Raw genomic sequence first — 17,423 nt, 5'->3', positions numbered from 1 at the left:
CCGACCTTGAGGTTAGCAGCCCAATTTGTAACCACTATGCTACCAGAGCTCCTCTTAGGGTAGTAGGTCCCTCTTTTTCTGCTCACTTCTCACTTCTTTTCTTGTTGATGCTGTTGTTATGTGCCTTTGAGTCAGTTCTGACTTATAGTGACCCTTTATAGTTTCCAAGGAGCTGCTAGTGAGTTTGAACTGACCTTAGGGTCCAGTGTTTATACTACAGGGCCACACTAGGACTCCTCTCTCTTGTTTTGGTATTGCTGCTAAGTGCTCTCAAGTCAGTTCTGACTCATTGCAATCATGTATAGGGTTTCCCGGAGCAGCTAGTGATCTTACAGGCCACACCCCTGAGAAACTCCCTTAAACTGGATTAGGGTATTGCAGTCCATCCTTATTCTCTTATTGGTTTATCACATCAGATAATATGTCAAATTATCACATAATTGACTATAAACTTTATGAAAGATGATCATACCATGCCTTTTTTCTAGGTTTCAACTACCAACCTGCAGAGGCTATTTGTTGTTGTTAGTTCCAGGGAGTCGGTTCCGACTCACAGCAACCCTGTATAGGGTTTCCGAGGCTTTAAATTTTTGCAGAAGCAGACAGCCTCATCTTTCTCCTGTGGTGCAGCTGGCCAACTGGAGTCCAATGGTATCAAAATGGAGCCACCTTAGTCACGCACAAGCACAATGATCCAGGGACCAAGATGGCTTGCATATTTTATGCTATTTAGAAACATTGAAATGAAAGATTTTAAAAGTTCATACCTTAACCAATGGTACTTAGTTAATGATAAATTAAGGAAACCCCAATGACATGGCACTCAACAACAATATAACCATGAATTAAATAATTTAAGACATATAAAGTTCTACAAATTGTAAAGTAAATTCCCACTCCTTCCACTAAACAACCAATAGTTGTTTTGTTGTTGTTTTTTTTAATTTCCTTCCTATAAGCAAGACCAAGGAGCTCTGGTTACATAGTTTTTACGAGTCAGGTTGCTAACGTCAAGGTCAGTAGAGTTCGAAACTACCAGCTGTTCTGTAGGAGAAAGATAAGGCTTTCTGCTCCCCTAAAGATTTACAGCCTCAGAAACCCTATGTAGGTGGCTATGAGTTGGAACCGAGTCTACCATAAGCAAGCTCATCTTCACTACTTTATAAAGTCAGGAATGTCTTCTAGGCTCAGGAAATCTAGCCAGTTTTTCTTGCTAGCACCCTTTCACATGCACTCAAATACACAAAAATTCAAGAATAATAATTTTTAAAGCACTTTTTTTTTTTTAAATCAGTATAACAACCTTTTGAATGATATAATGGGAAACATCTTTTTACCTAACTCAAACTCTTCAATTTTTGAATATTCTAAGAATGCTACTATAAAATACAAAACAACAAACCTATTTTGCTTGATTTTGTTCCACAGAATTATGGCACAACCAAAAACTAAACCCAGTAGCAATTCAGGCTATTTTTGTTAAGTGCTATTAAGTCTGTTTCAACTCACAGAGACCTTGGTATGGGGTTTTTTCAAGTGGCTGATAGATTTGAACTATGGGTTTGAATCTCAAGTTGGTGGTTCAAGCTCACCAGCCATTCTTCAGAAACCCTACGGGTTGGAACCGATTCGAAAACACTTAACAACAACAGCCTGTGCTTTTGTATTACAGTGCTTATCCTATAGTGACACACTGGGACTAAAAAAGCAGAATTGCCCCATAGGGTTTCCATGGCTGTAAATCCTTAAGAAAGCAGACTAACTCATCTTTCTCCTTCAGAGAAGCTGGGTAACCTTTGAGTTAGCAGCCCAGCACATTAACCATGTTGTTGTTGTTGTTGTTGTTATGTGCCGTCGAGTCGGTTCCGACCCATAGCGACCCTGTACAGGGTTTCCGAGGGTGTAAATCCTTACGGGAGTAGAAAGCCTCATCTTTCTCCCGCGGAGCGGCTGGTAGTTTCGAACCGCTGACCTTAAGGTTCGCAGCCCGATTCGTAACCACTACGCTACCAGAGCTCCTTACATTAACCATAGTGTCACCTAAATAATGTCATAACCCAAAACACAAACTCATTGCCATCGAGTCAATTCTGACTCATAGCGACCCTGTATAGGGTTTCTGACACTACGATTTTTTACAGAAATAGACAGCCTCGTTTTTCTCTCTCAGAGCAGCTGGTGAGTTTGAACCAACGGCCTTGAAAAGTTAGCAGCAGTCCAATGTTTACCTCACAGCACCGCCAGGGATCCTGGATTATGGCATGTTGTTGTTGTTAAGTGCTGTCAAGTCGATTCCAACCCACAGCAACCCTGTATAGGGTTTCCAATGAGCAGCTGGTGAGCTTGAACCTCCGACCTTGACGTTAAAACGGCTTTGCAGTCGGGTGCATTAACCTACAGTGCCATACTGGGACTCTGGATTATGGCATAGTTAACACTAAAATATATGTCTTGGTTAAGTGGAAATGTTTGTTAAGAGGAAAAAAGGTATCAGAGTACAAGGTACAGGTATTGCTGACATTATGTTGCTGCATGATGTTTATAAAAATGTATTTTTAAGAATCCTATGGCAGAAGAAATTTTCTTAGGACTAGTTAAGCTGTTGTCAGTAAACCTATTTAAACAACAATGAGCAGAGAGAGAATTGTCGTTCCATGCCATTTCATATTGAGAAATCGATTACAAATCTATACAGTTCTACATAGATAAGGTGTATACATCTTATAGATGACGCTTAGTACATTTCATGTCTTCTTTCAAGCATGTAATAGAAGCTTTATTTTATTGTTTCTGAAAGTCAGAAAGGCAACCCTAATGTGCTAAATTTGTACACATTTTCCCATTCTTTTTTAGTACCTTATTAAAAAAATGTTTTTATGTTTAATTTGGAAACATATATACTAAGCTGAAAGTTTAAGAATGGTTTAATGAAGTCAGTTCATAAAACTTCTTTTCAAAATACTTCAGTTTTTGAACAATATAAGAAACATCTAGTTTGTCACCAACTGTCCAAAAATTCGTCAAGTAGCTCCCTCTCCTGGAAAAAAAAATGAGTTTCTCTTTAAACTGTAAAGCATATACACATTGTTGTTGTTCTTAAATGCCACTGAATTGATTTGGACTCATAGGGTTTTTGAGGAGTGGCTGGTGGGATTGAACCACCTTGTGTTTAGCAGTCCAGTGCTTATCCTATAGCACCACACCAGGATTCCCCTTAAAAATGTTTCTAAAATTTATATAAACCATTTTTACACATAAATAGCCAAATTTGAGTGGCAGTATTTCTAACATTATCAATCAGTATCCTAATACTTTTATCAAAGCTGTTAAAACCTCTGCAGAAACTCATATAAGTAATAAAACTGTACAGGTCTGCCTAGCTAACAAAAAGTAATGAACATCATGATTTGACTTACTATGTAACAATTTCCGTTCCTGATCAAAGAATTTTGAGTTTCCTTTCATTTTAGTAGTTTTATGCCATCTTCAAACCTCAAAATTATTCATACTTTTATTATTCATACAGCTCACTGGTTTTTACCAAGAAAAAAGTGGAGCTATAAATTAAGTAGCAACATTACAAAGGGCAGTTGTTTATAAACTCTTTTCCTAAAAGCCACTCAGAGCAATTGAGTAACTAAGTTTAAATTTCAAGCAAAGAAGGTCAGTCAAATTTGAGGGAAGAGTTATAGGAAAACAAAATACAAGCACACTTATCTCAACCCTAAAGTACATTGAAAATACTGAGACAACTTCAAGCTAAAATAAAAAAAAAAAGACAATCTGCCTCAGTGTAAATCAAATACTAAAGTTTCAAATCTTCAGATGCCAAGATGATGTTTATAAAAAAAAAAACTGGATATATAATGTTCTTAAATTACCAGTTTTAATATTGTTTCTAAAACATCAACACTCAGAATTACCTAATAAAAATCTTACATTAAACACAAGCCAGTATTTTTAGCACAGACATGTATATTTAATTTTTCTCCCAAATACTAAGACTGTTTCTTAAACGAAATTACAGGGCTCTGGGAATTTGACAGACTTACTACTTCAGCAAACTATTATCATTTCATGTTTCTCTAGGGACCAACTTGACTACTGTAAACAGTAAGATATCTATTTCTGAAATAAGAAAGGCAACTTCAAATTTAAAAAGTTTCAACTCTAGAGAGTATCTATGATCATTATGAGCTTAACATTTAGAGGCTTTGCTAGTTTTGGAAGTCTTGAATAAAGCAAGTTTCTTCCAGGGAAGCTTATACACTATACTCACTGTTAGGAGACACAGCAATATTTTTAAGTTAAATGTACTTTAAAATTAACCTATTACATACTTCGTATCATATCTTAAAATTTTCTAAAACCCACATTAAAATTTTGCTTATAAGGCAAAATACTTATTTTGTGTTAAAATTATCAGCTGATTCAATCAAGTGAAACTGTTTCTTTGAGCAAAGTTAGGCAATGGAGAACTTGAGGGGAAAAAATCAATATAAATAGTGAGCATTCCTTCCTATTCATGCATGTTAGATTAAAAAAAAAAACCAGTACGAACCCTCCAGCCTACACCCGCATTCTTTAAGCAGAGAGAGTGAAAAATCACTTGTGATTAAGTCGTGCCTTTTTCCTAGAATTTGAAACTAGCATGGAAATAAAGCCAACTTTCCCTATGGAACAGAAGGGATCTTAACCCCTCCCTATTAAGGACCAAGATAAAGTGGAATGGGCTTGTGTAGAAACTCAAGTTAACTACACTAAAGGCAAACAGGTTTTGTTGTTGCTGTCAACAAATACTTCTCAAAACGCTCATTTTATTTTCAAAATAAAGTGGGAAGAGCAAATAACAATGGAAATACAAGACTCTCCTTCCGCTTCTCACTGGTGTCTAAAATTGCATCCCCTTCCTTAAACTAAATCTTTTTAAATCAGATGAATAGAGCAGGTCACAGGATCAGCATGAAAATGGTCCTCTTGGCCTTAAGCCCTCTTTCAGTCCCAAGTCCACTGCTGCTTTACTTTCCCCCTCTTTCTCTAATCCTACCCAAACCAGAACCCTGAAATAACCCTACTCCCCCGATTACTTACTGTCCCCATTCCCTAACCTTCTCTTCCCCTGCTTATCCCCCAAAGAGCCTTCCTGATGACCGCCAGGTAAATGAAATAAGGACTGAAACAAAGACTTTGGGGCCTAAGTGAGGCCAGCCACAAGGGGTAGTAAAGGGAAGAGGGAAGGCGGTACCCAACACTTGGAAAGAACTAAGAAAGGTCCAAGGGAGCGTGAGCAGCCTGAGCGGAGAAGTGCAAGCCAGAGCCGAGAAATGCAGAAGGGCAGGGAAGCAAGCGGAAGGAAACTCGCGGGAGAGACATTTTGGGAGCTTTCGAGACGCACTCCATCGGCCGGGGAAGGCTCCGCAGTCAAATCCGAGATGTACTAGTGTTGAGATGACAAGCGCAATCTCTCCAGCAGGCTGCTCGCCCTCCGCAATCCGGCACAACCCCCCGGGCTTCGCCCAGCACCGCCCCTTCCCCCGCCTCCAGCCCGGCCCGCGGGGTTAGGTCCAAACCGGGCAGCGGGCGCGGGCGGCGCCACTTTCCCCGACTCCCGTTCCCTATCGCAGACCCCCGGCAGGACGCCCCCGCCTACCTGTAGCACCAAAGGCTCGGGGTTGAAGGCCAGCGTCAGCAGGAGCTGCATGCGCTCTGAGTCCTTGAGGTTGCGGAGCAGGAAGCTGCCCGAGTCCTTGGTCTCGGCGTAGCGGCGCACCAAGCGATCGAGCAGGCGCTGCGAGGGGCAATGCACCAGGTCCGACCAGCCCTCCACTGCCTCAGGCGTGAGCAGCCTCACGTCGCCGTTGAGGCGCGCGAACTCTGTCCGGGGCATGGCCTGGAGCAGGTCGCAACGGGGCCGGCCGGTGGCCCTCTTGCAGATGCTCTGGTCGAGCTGCGCCAGCTCTCGCTGCGAGCCGAGGCGCTTGAGCACCACTCGGCGGCGGCCACCCTCGCGGGGCTCGCCGTACTGAGCGAAGTAAACGTTCTTCACGTTGAGGAAGTCCAGCAGGCGCAGACGGCCCCACGCCTCGAACACCACCTGGCCGTTCAGGAAGCGGCGACACCAGCTCGTGCCGAAACACGCCGGGCACTTATTGAGCTGCAGAAAACGCCGGTCGGCGAGCTCGTTGCGCTGCCAAGAGGCGAGCAGCGACGGCGAGTGCAGCACCATCAGCACCAACAGGCTGCCAAGCGCCGCCAGCTTCAGCGAGCGGGACAGGCGGCCCAGCTTCGGGGGCACCAAGCGCCACATCCCGCCCGCCCGTCTGCCCGCACCCGGAGGGCGAGGGCACCCCCGGGGCGCCCTCGCCACGCCGAGAACCGGAGGGCGATGTGGACTGATCCCCCTAGCTAGAGAAGGAGCGAGGGCGCGGGCTGGGGCGGGAGGCGGAGTGGGTGTGAGAGCGAGGTGAGACAGGGAGCGGGAAGGAGCCCACCAGAGCAGGCTGCGACTTCTCGCAGTCACTAGTCTCCACAACTCTCCAGCTCCCTCCTCCGAGCTCCCCGCCCTCCGACTCCGGCAGCGCCTCCTCTGAGCCAGCCAAGTTATACAGGAGCAGGAGGGGGAGGGAAAGAGGGACCCGACGGCCGCGCGCCCGTGGGCCGCGCGCACGCGCACTGCTCGCTCAGGGCGCTAGAGCTGCGGCGGCAATTGGCGGCCGGGCGGGATCTCTGAGGACAGAGATCGAGGGACTCACGGAGGGGAAGAGGAGATGGCCTGCCTCGCACCGAAAAGTAGCAATAGAGTAGTAAGGAGGGACGGACGAGGCTCCCTTGCGTCTCTGACATCGCACGCCCCAGTCCGTACACGCTAGCTCTCAAGAGGGAGAGAGACAGGGGGCGGAACCGACGGGGCGGGGCGAGCGCGTCGCGCGCCGCCCGGACAGCGTAAGCGCGGGCTCGCGGGGGCGGTTTTGGGAGCCGTCCCCGCTGGGGGCGGAGCTCGAGTCTTGGGAGGCGGGATAAGTTTGTGAGCTCTCGTGGGGAAATGACTTTTTGTAAGAGTTCATCTTTTACGATTGCTGAGTCGTACTGGGGTTTGTGTTTTGTCATGGTGGAAAGTGGTCCTTTAAGGGAGGAAAAATATGAAGAAATGAATTGCGGAAGCGTCTTGCAGTGCATTCCCGCTGGAACAGGAGCGTGGGGCAGGGCAAGAATGAGCCGGACAAGGTTCTCTCGGTGCCTTCTACGGGTCGTGTGCGCGCCGGGAGAGGGGTGGAGCCCGGAGCGCCTGGCGGGAGCTCGCCGCCGCGGGCTCGCGCTCCTCACGGTCGGAGGCGGGGCATACGGAGGGAGCAGTGGGGAAAGCGGGAGTTGAGAGAAGCAATGACTCATTTGGAGGCATCATCTTTGGCGTCTATTCTACCTGGAGGCATGTTAAATTTTCCTGCGTGAACCTCCAGAGAACGATGTACCCAAGATACTGTGTTAAAGGAGAAATCTGATGGAGAAGGAACCGACGCGGCCGGGTGTCACCGGTCGTTCAGCCCTAATCGCCACCTGGAAGCTGGGCTTGAGCAGTTTGCAGGTTTGCTTTTGCTCCTCTCCTGTTTCCCAGCCCAGACTCACTTTCCGCCCACCCGGCGAAGTGACTTTCCCGGCGCCGCCCCTAAGGATCCCTGGGGCACCCCCGCCGGCCCTGCCTGCCCTGGGGGCCACGGCTCTGTGCGTTGTGGCTGTAGCCATGGGGACCCGAGGCCTCCCGGCGCTCAGCTCCTCCACATTGCCTCGGATTCACGCCAAGACTGCGAAAATAACTTGGAAATGCTGACCTGGAGCCGCTTTACTTTGGTTTTAGGAACCCAAACTCATTAGCAGTAGCTATGACTGCATATGCTTTTTAATTTTACCCTAGAATAGGGAAATACGGTTGCAGGAGCAAGTGATTCTTGATAATGTTATTGAATGACTACTCAACTGAGTGCATTTTAGGGTTGAACAATGAGTTTAGTCCTCAGTAACTGCCTGCCATACGAGTATATATCAACTCTTTCCAGGAATTTAATGAGAAACATATATTCTGGATTATCAAATTCTCTTTTCTGTACTGTTCTGTCAACAACTGCTTGGTTTTAAAAGCAGAGGCATAGTCATGAAGAATACTGTTGTGGTTAATGTATTCTCCTTTGTGGAAGAATTTACTCCTTCAAGCAAAACAAACAAAAAACCTGTAGGCAGGTTTTATGTTAAACATAAAAGTAGTTTTTTAATGATACTACATTGAAAACAGTCAACTAGGAGTATATTGCCTTCAAGACCTTGTGCAAAGTAACTTAAAAATGTGGGTGTTATAACTACATTTTTATGCCACCTTTGGCAAAAATTTAACAAGACATACTGAATAAAACTCCATAGGATATCAGTGGAATTAGGAGCACATGCTCCGCTCAATAGACTGGTTCCTGGGTGAAAAGTTTGGTCAAGAGATCTGTGTCATACTCTTACCATTTTTCTCTATCTTATGTCGTTGTGAGGCTCCCTTGAGTGGGATCCAATTCAGCAACCTCCTGTACTACAGAATGCAATGTTGCCCAGTCCTGTACCATTCTCGCAATAGTTATATTCCAGACAGTTGTTGCAATCACTGTGTCAACCCATGTTGTTGAGAGTCTTCCTCTTTTTCTCTCACCCTGTACTTTACCAAGCATGATGTATTTTCCCAGGAACTGGTTCTTCTTACAACATGTCCAAACTATCTGAGACTAACTCTTACCACCCATTCTGGCTGTACGTCCAAGGCAGATTTGTTTGTTCTTCTGGCAGCTCTTGGCACTTTCAGTATTTGCCACTGCCATTATGCAAATGCATGGATTCTTTACAGTCTTGCTATTCATTGTCCAATTTTCACATGCATGATTGAAAATACCATGATTTGGGTGAGGCATACCTCAATACTTAAAGTGATATCTTTGATCTTTAGCACTTTTAAGAGGTCTTTGGCAGCAGATTTGCCTGATAAAAATACTCCCTTTGATTTCTTAACTCTTGCTTCCTTGGGCAGTGAATGTAGATCCATGTAAAATGAAATTCTTGACAACTTCAACTTTTCCTACATTTATCATGATGTTGCTTATTGGTCCAATTGCGAATATTTTTTATTTTTCATACTGAAGGCTGTATGTAGTCTTTGAACTTCAAGTCCTCTGAGTTTTCAGCAGGCAAGTTTGTGTCATGTGTATATCACAGGTTCTTATGAGTCTTCTTCCAATCCTGATGCCATGTTGTTCTTCATATAGTCCACTTTCTGAGATGATTTGCTCAGCATTCAGATTAAATGGGAGTCCTGGTATGACGCTGCAGAATAATGCATTGAACCTCAAGGTTGGCGGTTCAAACCCAGCAACTGCTCCTCAGAGCGTAGTGGTTACGAATCGGACTGCGAACCCCAAGGTCAGCAGTTCGAAACTACCAGCTGTTCCGCGGGAGAAAGATGAGGCTTTCTGCTCCCATAAAGATTTGCAGCCTCAGAAACCCTGCACAGGGTCGCTATGAGTCAGAACCAAGTCCACGGCACATAACCAACCAATAACAGCAACAGATAGAATAAGTATGTTGTTAAGTGGCTAGGTTTTCCAAGGAGCAGCTGGTGGGTTTGAACCGTTGACTTTGTGGTCTAGTGCTTTATCCTACAGCACCACACATAGTGAAAGGATATAACCCTGATGTATAAACCTTTTCCTGATTTAAAACCAGTCAGTATCCCTTTTTTCTGTTCCAGTGACTGCCTCTTGTTCTATGCAGTGGTTTCTCATGAGCACAATGAAGCGTTCTGGAATTCCTGTTCTTTGCAATGTTGTACATAGCTTTTCATGATCCATGCAGTTGAATGCTTCTGCATAGTCAATTAAGCAAAGTAAACACCTTTCTCCTTTCAGCCAAGATCCATGTTACATCAGAGATATCCTCCATTCCATATCCTTCTCAGAATCTGGCATGAATTTCTAACAGGTCACTATTGATGTACTGCTGTTACTTTCAATTAATGTTGTTGTTAAGGGCCATCAAGTCAGTTCCAACTCATAGTGACCCCTGTATAGGGTTTCTGAGGAGCAGCTGGTGAGTCTGAACTGCCGACCTTGCAGTCCACTGTGTATCCTGAAGCATCACACCAGGACTCTGTTCAATTAATATTATTAGATAATATATGTGGAATTGCTTTGAAACAATAACAACACTACATTTAATTTAATTTTTATTGTTAGAATGAATGATTCCCATTGACAGTCTTGTTAATAAACTATTAAGAATCTTGGAGCGCAGTGAGATAGTATTTAGGTGACTAGTACTAGAATTACGGAGGTTCTGTTTCTCTGTATAGAAAAGGTCTTTGTGTGTCCATTCCAATTCATAGTGACCCTGTATAGGATTTCCGATGAGCATCTGGTGGGTGTGAACTGCTGACCTTGTCATTCCCAGTCCAGTGCTGATCCTACAGTGCCACACCAGGAGTCCAAAAAATGTCTGTAGATTTTTAAACTCTTCTCAGTCTCCAACTACGTGGAGTTGCCGAGGCATCATTTGAAAAGTGGAAGAAAAAGTTACTAGTCTATACAAGTTTAATTTTGAAAAACATTTGCTTATATCTACACATTTTACGTTTGTTTAAAAACCCTGATATTCTTTTCAGGTATGTTTTCTAGACTTCTTTTAGGCAAGATAGTCTTCAAGAACTTAATACCTCAAAAGATCAAAAAACTAAACTGAAAGCTATCTGAGTAGTAAAAACTCAAGCGTGTTTAGAAGTACCCTGTTACGGTTTGGAAAAGGAGCTCTGGTAGCATAGTGGTTTCGAGTTAGGCTGCCAACATCAAAGTCAGCAATTCAAAACGACCAGCTGTTCCATGGGAGAAAGATGAGGCTTTCTGTTTCTATAAAGATTTATAGCCTCAGAAACCCTATACAGGGTCTCTGCGAGTCAGAACTGACTCCATGGCACATCACTACCACCAGGGTTTGGAAAAAGATTAGTTAGTGTTAATATACATTTTCCATTTATCATATGAATTACAGAATTTTTTTAGCTAATGGATTATAAACCAACATCCAAAGTTCTTAATCAGCAGTTTAAAATTATATTGGCAAATAATGTCATTTCCAGTGCATTTTTAAATGCCACTTTAAAATAACCCTTGTGCCTTTTAAATGTGTCCAGTAGAATGAAACACTGTAGTATTTTGATAACCACTATCATCTATTTTTAAAAAGTTACCCAATTCAAAAAAGTTCTGCTATCAAGTCCAGTACACAGTATGGCAGAGTTTAAGTGTTCCTAATGGACTCAGACTGCCTCGTCTTTCTCCCTCAAAACAGCTCACTGGTGGCTTTGAACCATCAACCATGTGGTTAACAGCTCAATGTTATCCCACTGCCACCGAGACACTTTAAAAATTAAACTAGTTCTTTGGAAGTTTTAAGTTGTATTGCTATTCTAACCCCTATAGCAATAGTCCTCACTGGGGAATATTTTGAAATGCGTTTCCTAATGAAGTTGGGCTTTATATCATTTAGAAAAGTAGCGTAGTGGTTACGAATCGGGCTGTGAACCACAAGGTCAGCAGTTTGAAACTACCAGCTATTTCGTGGGAGAAAGATGAGGTGTTCTGCTCCCATAAAGATTTATAGCCTTGGAAACCCTGTACAGGGTCGCTATGAGTCGGAACTGACTCCACAGCACACAGCCATCAGCCACCATTCATGGCTGAAGCAGTCACTGAATGACAAAAATATTAACAATCAGCTACTAGCTAAAGCATTTGAACCGACCCAGAAGCACTTTGGAAGACAGGTCAGGCAATCTACTTCCAAAAAGTTACAGACTTGAAAACCCTGTAGATTTAAATTGGGAGGACTAAAAAGAATGCTGATATAGCTTCATCGTTCAATTCTTTTTATTCCTCTTGAATTATATGCCCCAGATCACTTACTGATAGTGATCTATTAAAATATTCCTGATATATAAACTAAATTCTCAAAAATAAATAAATAAATTCTCCAGTTTAGTTGAAATCCTAACTTGGAAAATGATTTCTTACCTAGCATTAGAAACATTTTTTCATAATTGTTTCTGTTTAGTGACCTGGAGGTTGTTACTTCCTGGGGACAGTGTACCATAGTGAAATTCAAGATAGGTAAGAGGTATTCTTTTCATAAAGGCCAAAAGAACAGCCCCCTCCATACAGTATCTGGTGCAAGTGTTTGTTCAGTAGTAGTTGATGGATGGGTAGATAGATGGGCAAATGAAGAATGACCATTTTAGGATTAAATATTACTGTAAAATTCAAATTAGAAATGATGAGTGATAGCAGGGAAGCTGGTGAGAATATTCCAAAAATAGACTTAGCAGAAATTACTAAAGATTTGGCTATAAGAAGGGAGTGGAAGCATCAGGGAGTCTTTTGTCCTAAGTATCTGGAAGAGTTACCATTTACTGAGTCTAGTGGGAAACGGGAAGGAAGAGACAGGCGAATGATGCAAGTACAGCACCTCCCTCCCTCCCTCCCTTCATTTTCTTTACATTTGTGTTTCTAAACCTAATTTAGGAGTTGAAATCTGTAGTTATTTACAAAATATAAGTCGCATTGTATAGGACTTTCAGCTTAATTAAAAGACCTACACAGTCATTTACTGCACAGTCATGAATGACTGGGGTCTTTTCTTTAGCTTCTAACTTCAGTTCCTAAAATGCAAACACTTAATATTAATTGCAACTCTTCTAAATGTTACCTATTTAATTTATGTGTATTAGGAGATACATTGAAAGGGGTTTTTTGATTTAGGATTTTAGTTTTTCAGTGTTTTACTAGCATTTTAAACACATTGTATTTTAAAGCAATGGCTATTTATAGATAACAAGCAGTTGACACCATTGGATGCAAAAAGTATTGTTCTTGTCAAATTCATACAAACCATAAACATGATTTTGTTTGAAACAATTGAGTCATAGTTTTCTAACTTGATCAGAATAATGTATATTCATTCAAATGCAACTGTAACATGATAATTCATGGTTTGTATTCATTCAAATGAAGAATGTTCCACTTTGGCTAGGTTAATCCAGAGAAGCACATTTTTGTCTTGCTCAGTTAATTTTTTAATTTCTTTTTTTCCAGTTTATGTTTCAGATGAGAAAATAATATAAGCAATGAAAAAAATGAACATCATTTCAATTAGAGGCCACTTTCATATGCAATTGTTAAAATCTTTGAAAAGATTAACACAAAACCTTTACACCTGTGTGAATTAACATTATCATTTTCTAGTTTATGAGTTGGCATACATACTGAATATGTTCCTTGTGCAGTTCCAAACAAGTACAAATTCTGAAGGATATACTTGGCTTCTCAGAGTTCAAAGGAGAAAACAGACAGATATATACCAACTTTTATTGCATGTTTATAGTAAATACTGAGGTGTAAGCAGGTATTAAAGGAGTATAAACAAGGAAGAAATTCCTAGAGCTAAGTGTGTTATCTTTGCTTTGATACCAGTCCTCTTAGGACAATAGGTATGTACACTAAGAAAATTTCATTTCTTTCTCCCTTGTTATTCTATTTTCCTTAGTGTCACATCCTACCTATTTGAGAGAGCAGCCGCTCACTTGCTTACACAAATGGTGTTCCTGTTATCTCTAGTGGATGATGGCAGCCACAACTTAAGTTACTTTCTTCTTTCTGGGTAAGCATATGAGAAAGCTTGGAGAAGAGCAGCTGCCCTACCCTGCTCAGAGCAAAAAAGCCTCCTTGTGGGCCATTAAACCTCTGACTTCTCTCTGATTCATGTTTCTCCTGCCTTCATGGAAACTACATGTATGGGTAAAGGTCTACCTCAGTCTTCACTATCATGACTGTGCCAGTTACAAAGTCAAGAGCCCAGCTGGTGGAGACCAGTTAGTTACGTTTTATACTTGGGCTTCAAATATAATGTGTACTTGGTTTTCAAAGTTACATAGTTGAGAAAAATCAACTTTGGTTTTTGTTGTAAAGGGGTTTTCCCCTTTAAAAAGGAGTTAGGAAACATTGTAGGAAAATAATCAAAATTTTCCATTTGGGGGACCTAACTCTGTAAAGGTAGATTACTATCCAGTGTAACCTAATTAGAGTTTGCTATTGTGCTGTGCATTAATGTGCCAGACTGCAAAGCCATTTGAACTGCAAGGTTGGCGGTCCAAGCTCACCAGCGCCGCCTCGGAAATCCTATTACAGGGTCGCCATGGGTCAGAGCTGACTGGACAGCACTTAACAACAATAACATTGTTAAATGCTATCAAATAGGTTCTGACTCATATCCCTGGATACGGTTACCAAGGAGAGGCTGGATTTGAACTGCTGACCTTGTGGTTTGCTGTCCATTGCTTATCCCACAGCACACATCAGGCCAGTAAAACTGTGGGTTCACAAAAGAGATTCCCCCTCTTTGAGATGTAACTGATTATCTATCTGATCTATCTGATTTAACAGATCATCCACTACTTTTTTGTCCATCTTTGCTACCCTACTGTACATTGATATCCAGCACTTCTTTTTCTTTTTTATTCAGGAAATGGGAAAACTCTAGGTTGTTGGTTTTATTTTTGTTACGAAATCAGGAATTAAAATTTAAAATCATCAAATTGAATATGAATTTCACATGTTCTTTTATTATAATTAAGCTTCTTTCAAGCCTCATTTACTACTTTAAAAATAGAACTCAAATAATTATAGTTAAGTAAAATATATTTTGTGGACTCCTGGTGTGGTGCTGTGGGCTAATGCATCAGGCTGCAAAGTCATTTGAACTGCAAGGTCGGTGGTTCAAACTCAGCAGCTGTACCTTGGAACCCTGTACAGGGTTGCTATGGGTCAGACTCAGTGGCACTTAACAACAACAGCAACAATCATAACAAAAGGAGCCCTGGTGTAATGCTATGGTTAATGCACCAGGCTGCAAAGCCATTTGAACTGCAAGGTGGGTGGTTCAAGCTCACCAGCTGCTCCTTGGAAACTCTATACAGGGTCACTATGGGTTGGAGTCTACTTGATGGCACTTAAGAACAACAACAACAATCATAACAAGACAACTGAAGTCATTGATAATAAAAATAGCAATTTAGTAGATTAAACTAGAATGTCATAGTAATTTATATTTTTATAAATGTTATATCATTCTAAGATAAGGTCGTGCCTAATTGCAGTCATCAAGAAGTGTCAATGGCAGAGTAGTTTAAGCGTTGGACTGGTAACTGCATTTTGAGTGATGCAAACCCACTATCTGCTCCACTACAGAATGATGAGACTCTGCTCCTGTAAAAGAGTATGTTCTTGGAAATTTTAAGGAGCAGTTCTCATCTGTCCTGTAGGGTCACCATGAGTCCGAATGGACTTGGTGCCATTGAGGTTGATTGTTTATTTTTTAATAATTGCTGGTAGAGGCTTGCAGATTCAGACCTAGTAGTGAATGAAGTTATGGTTCTGAAAGAAATTCTAAGCTTTCTAAAATGCCAGTTTGACCCCCCTTTTGAAAAAATTAGGTTTTAGTGCCTAAGTATATAAGACATTATTATTTAATATTGAATTATAGATTGCTGTTGTTTATGTGCCGTTGAGTTGGTCCCGACCCATAGCGACCCTGTATAGGGTTTCCAAGAAGCGGCTGGTGAGCTTGAACTGCCAACCTTGCGGTTCAAACCGACTTTGCCTTCCAGCACATTAACCAGCAACACCACACCAGGACTCCGGATTATAGATCATTGTTGTTATGTGCCTTGGAGTGGGTTCCAACTCATACTGACCCAAATTTTTAAAAAATGAAGCAAGGGTAGTGGCTGTTATGTGCCGTGGAGTCGGTTCTGACTCATAGCGACCCTGAACAGGGTTTCTGAGGCTGTAAATCTTTACGGGAGTAGAAAGCCTCATCTTTCTCCTGCGGAACAGCTGGTTTCGAACTGCTGCCCTTGCGGTTTGCAGCCCAGTTTGTAACTACTATGCTACCAGACCTCCATAGTGAGTCTTAATCTTACATACTTTGGACATGTTATCAATTGGAACCAGTCCCTGGAGAAGGACATCATGCTTGATAAAGTAGAAGGTCAGCGGAAAAAGAGGAAGTTCCTCAGTGGGATGGATTAACACAATGAATGCAACAATGGACTCAAACCTAGCAATGATTATGAGGATGGCACAGGGCTGGCCAGTGTTTTTTAGGAACTGACTCTAAGGCACTAACAACAACAGTAATTTTTAAAACATAGTTACATGATCTCCAATAGAGGAAACAGGGATGGAAACTAAGGACTAGTTAATTGTTAAAGTCTCAAATACCACAGAAATAACCCAGAAGAGATACAATACTAAAGATTTGCTCTAAAATCGTTAAATATTAACATGTTATTTTCCTTTCTTTAGAATGTATGATTCTTCCAAGATGGCTTATAAATGAAAAAAATCTTTACGACGTTTTTGCTCATATAACTGGAGATTTGTACAAAGGAAATTTCAAGAACTGTCTTAAATAATAATGTATTTTTAAATTATTGTTTGTTCCATAAACATTTTTAAAAATCATAGTTAAGTAATTTTTATTCTGAACAATCTATTTATATGTAATTTTCTATTTGTTGCTATAATATCTAAATAAAAAGTTCATATATTGTTTCTACGTTTAGCAACCTTGCTACATTCTTATGTATAATATTTGTGCTTTTTTTGTTTTCTACATACAAAAATGATATAAATTACAGTTGTTGTTGTTGTTGTTGTTAAGTGCTGTCTAGTTGATTCCATCGCATAGCGACCCTGTATAGGGTTTCTGAGGAGTGACTGGTGAGCTTGAACTGCTGAACCTTCGGTGCAAACCAGCCTTGCAGTCCACCACATTAACCCACAGTGCCACCAGCATTCCATAAATTACAGTAGCATTATATTTAAAAAACGATTACCTAGTAATAAATCTAAAGAGAGACGTATAAGACCTGTACATTCAACACTACAAATCACTAGTAAGAGAAAGTAAACAAGGCCTAAATAAATGAAGGAATACTATATCCAAGGTTTTATTGTTGTTTTTGTTAGGTGCCATCAAGTCAGTACCAACTCATAGCAACCCTATGCGCAACAGAACGAAACACTGGCCGGTCCTGAGCCAACCTCACAATTGTTGCCACGCTTGAGCCCACACTGATGCTGTCATATTGCCAATCCATCTCGTTGGGAGTCTTCCTCTTTTTCTGTGACCCTCCACCGTACCAAACATGATATCCTTCTCCAGTGACGACGGGTCCATGTCCCAAGTTTGAGAGACGAAGTTTGGCCACCCTGGCCTCCAAGGAGCACTCTGGCTGTTCTTCTTCCAAAACAGATCTGTTAGTTCTTTTGGCAGCCCATGGTACTTTCAAT

General features: G+C 41.7%; 1 protein-coding gene across 1 annotated transcript in view; it reads right to left on the bottom strand.

Annotated features, from left to right (window-relative positions):
* The window catches only part of LOC102830756 (chromosome unknown open reading frame, human C3orf58), a 29,669-nt gene extending 23,362 nt beyond the window's left edge, over positions 1-6,307 (bottom strand). Inside the window, exon 1 of the mRNA XM_006869863.1 lies at positions 5,651-6,307. Within this exon, the coding sequence (XP_006869925.1) occupies positions 5,651-6,307 (657 nt within the window). The remainder of the gene's footprint in view (positions 1-5,650) is intronic.
* Positions 6,308-17,423: the final 11,116 nt, after the last annotated feature.

Source organism: Chrysochloris asiatica, unplaced genomic scaffold, assembly GCF_000296735.1.
Source record: "Chrysochloris asiatica unplaced genomic scaffold, ChrAsi1.0 scaffold00136, whole genome shotgun sequence".
NCBI lineage: Eukaryota > Metazoa > Chordata > Mammalia > Afrosoricida > Chrysochloridae > Chrysochloris > Chrysochloris asiatica.
The sequence above is the reverse complement of the archived record's forward strand: the minus strand, read 5'-3'. Positions and strand labels throughout refer to the sequence as shown.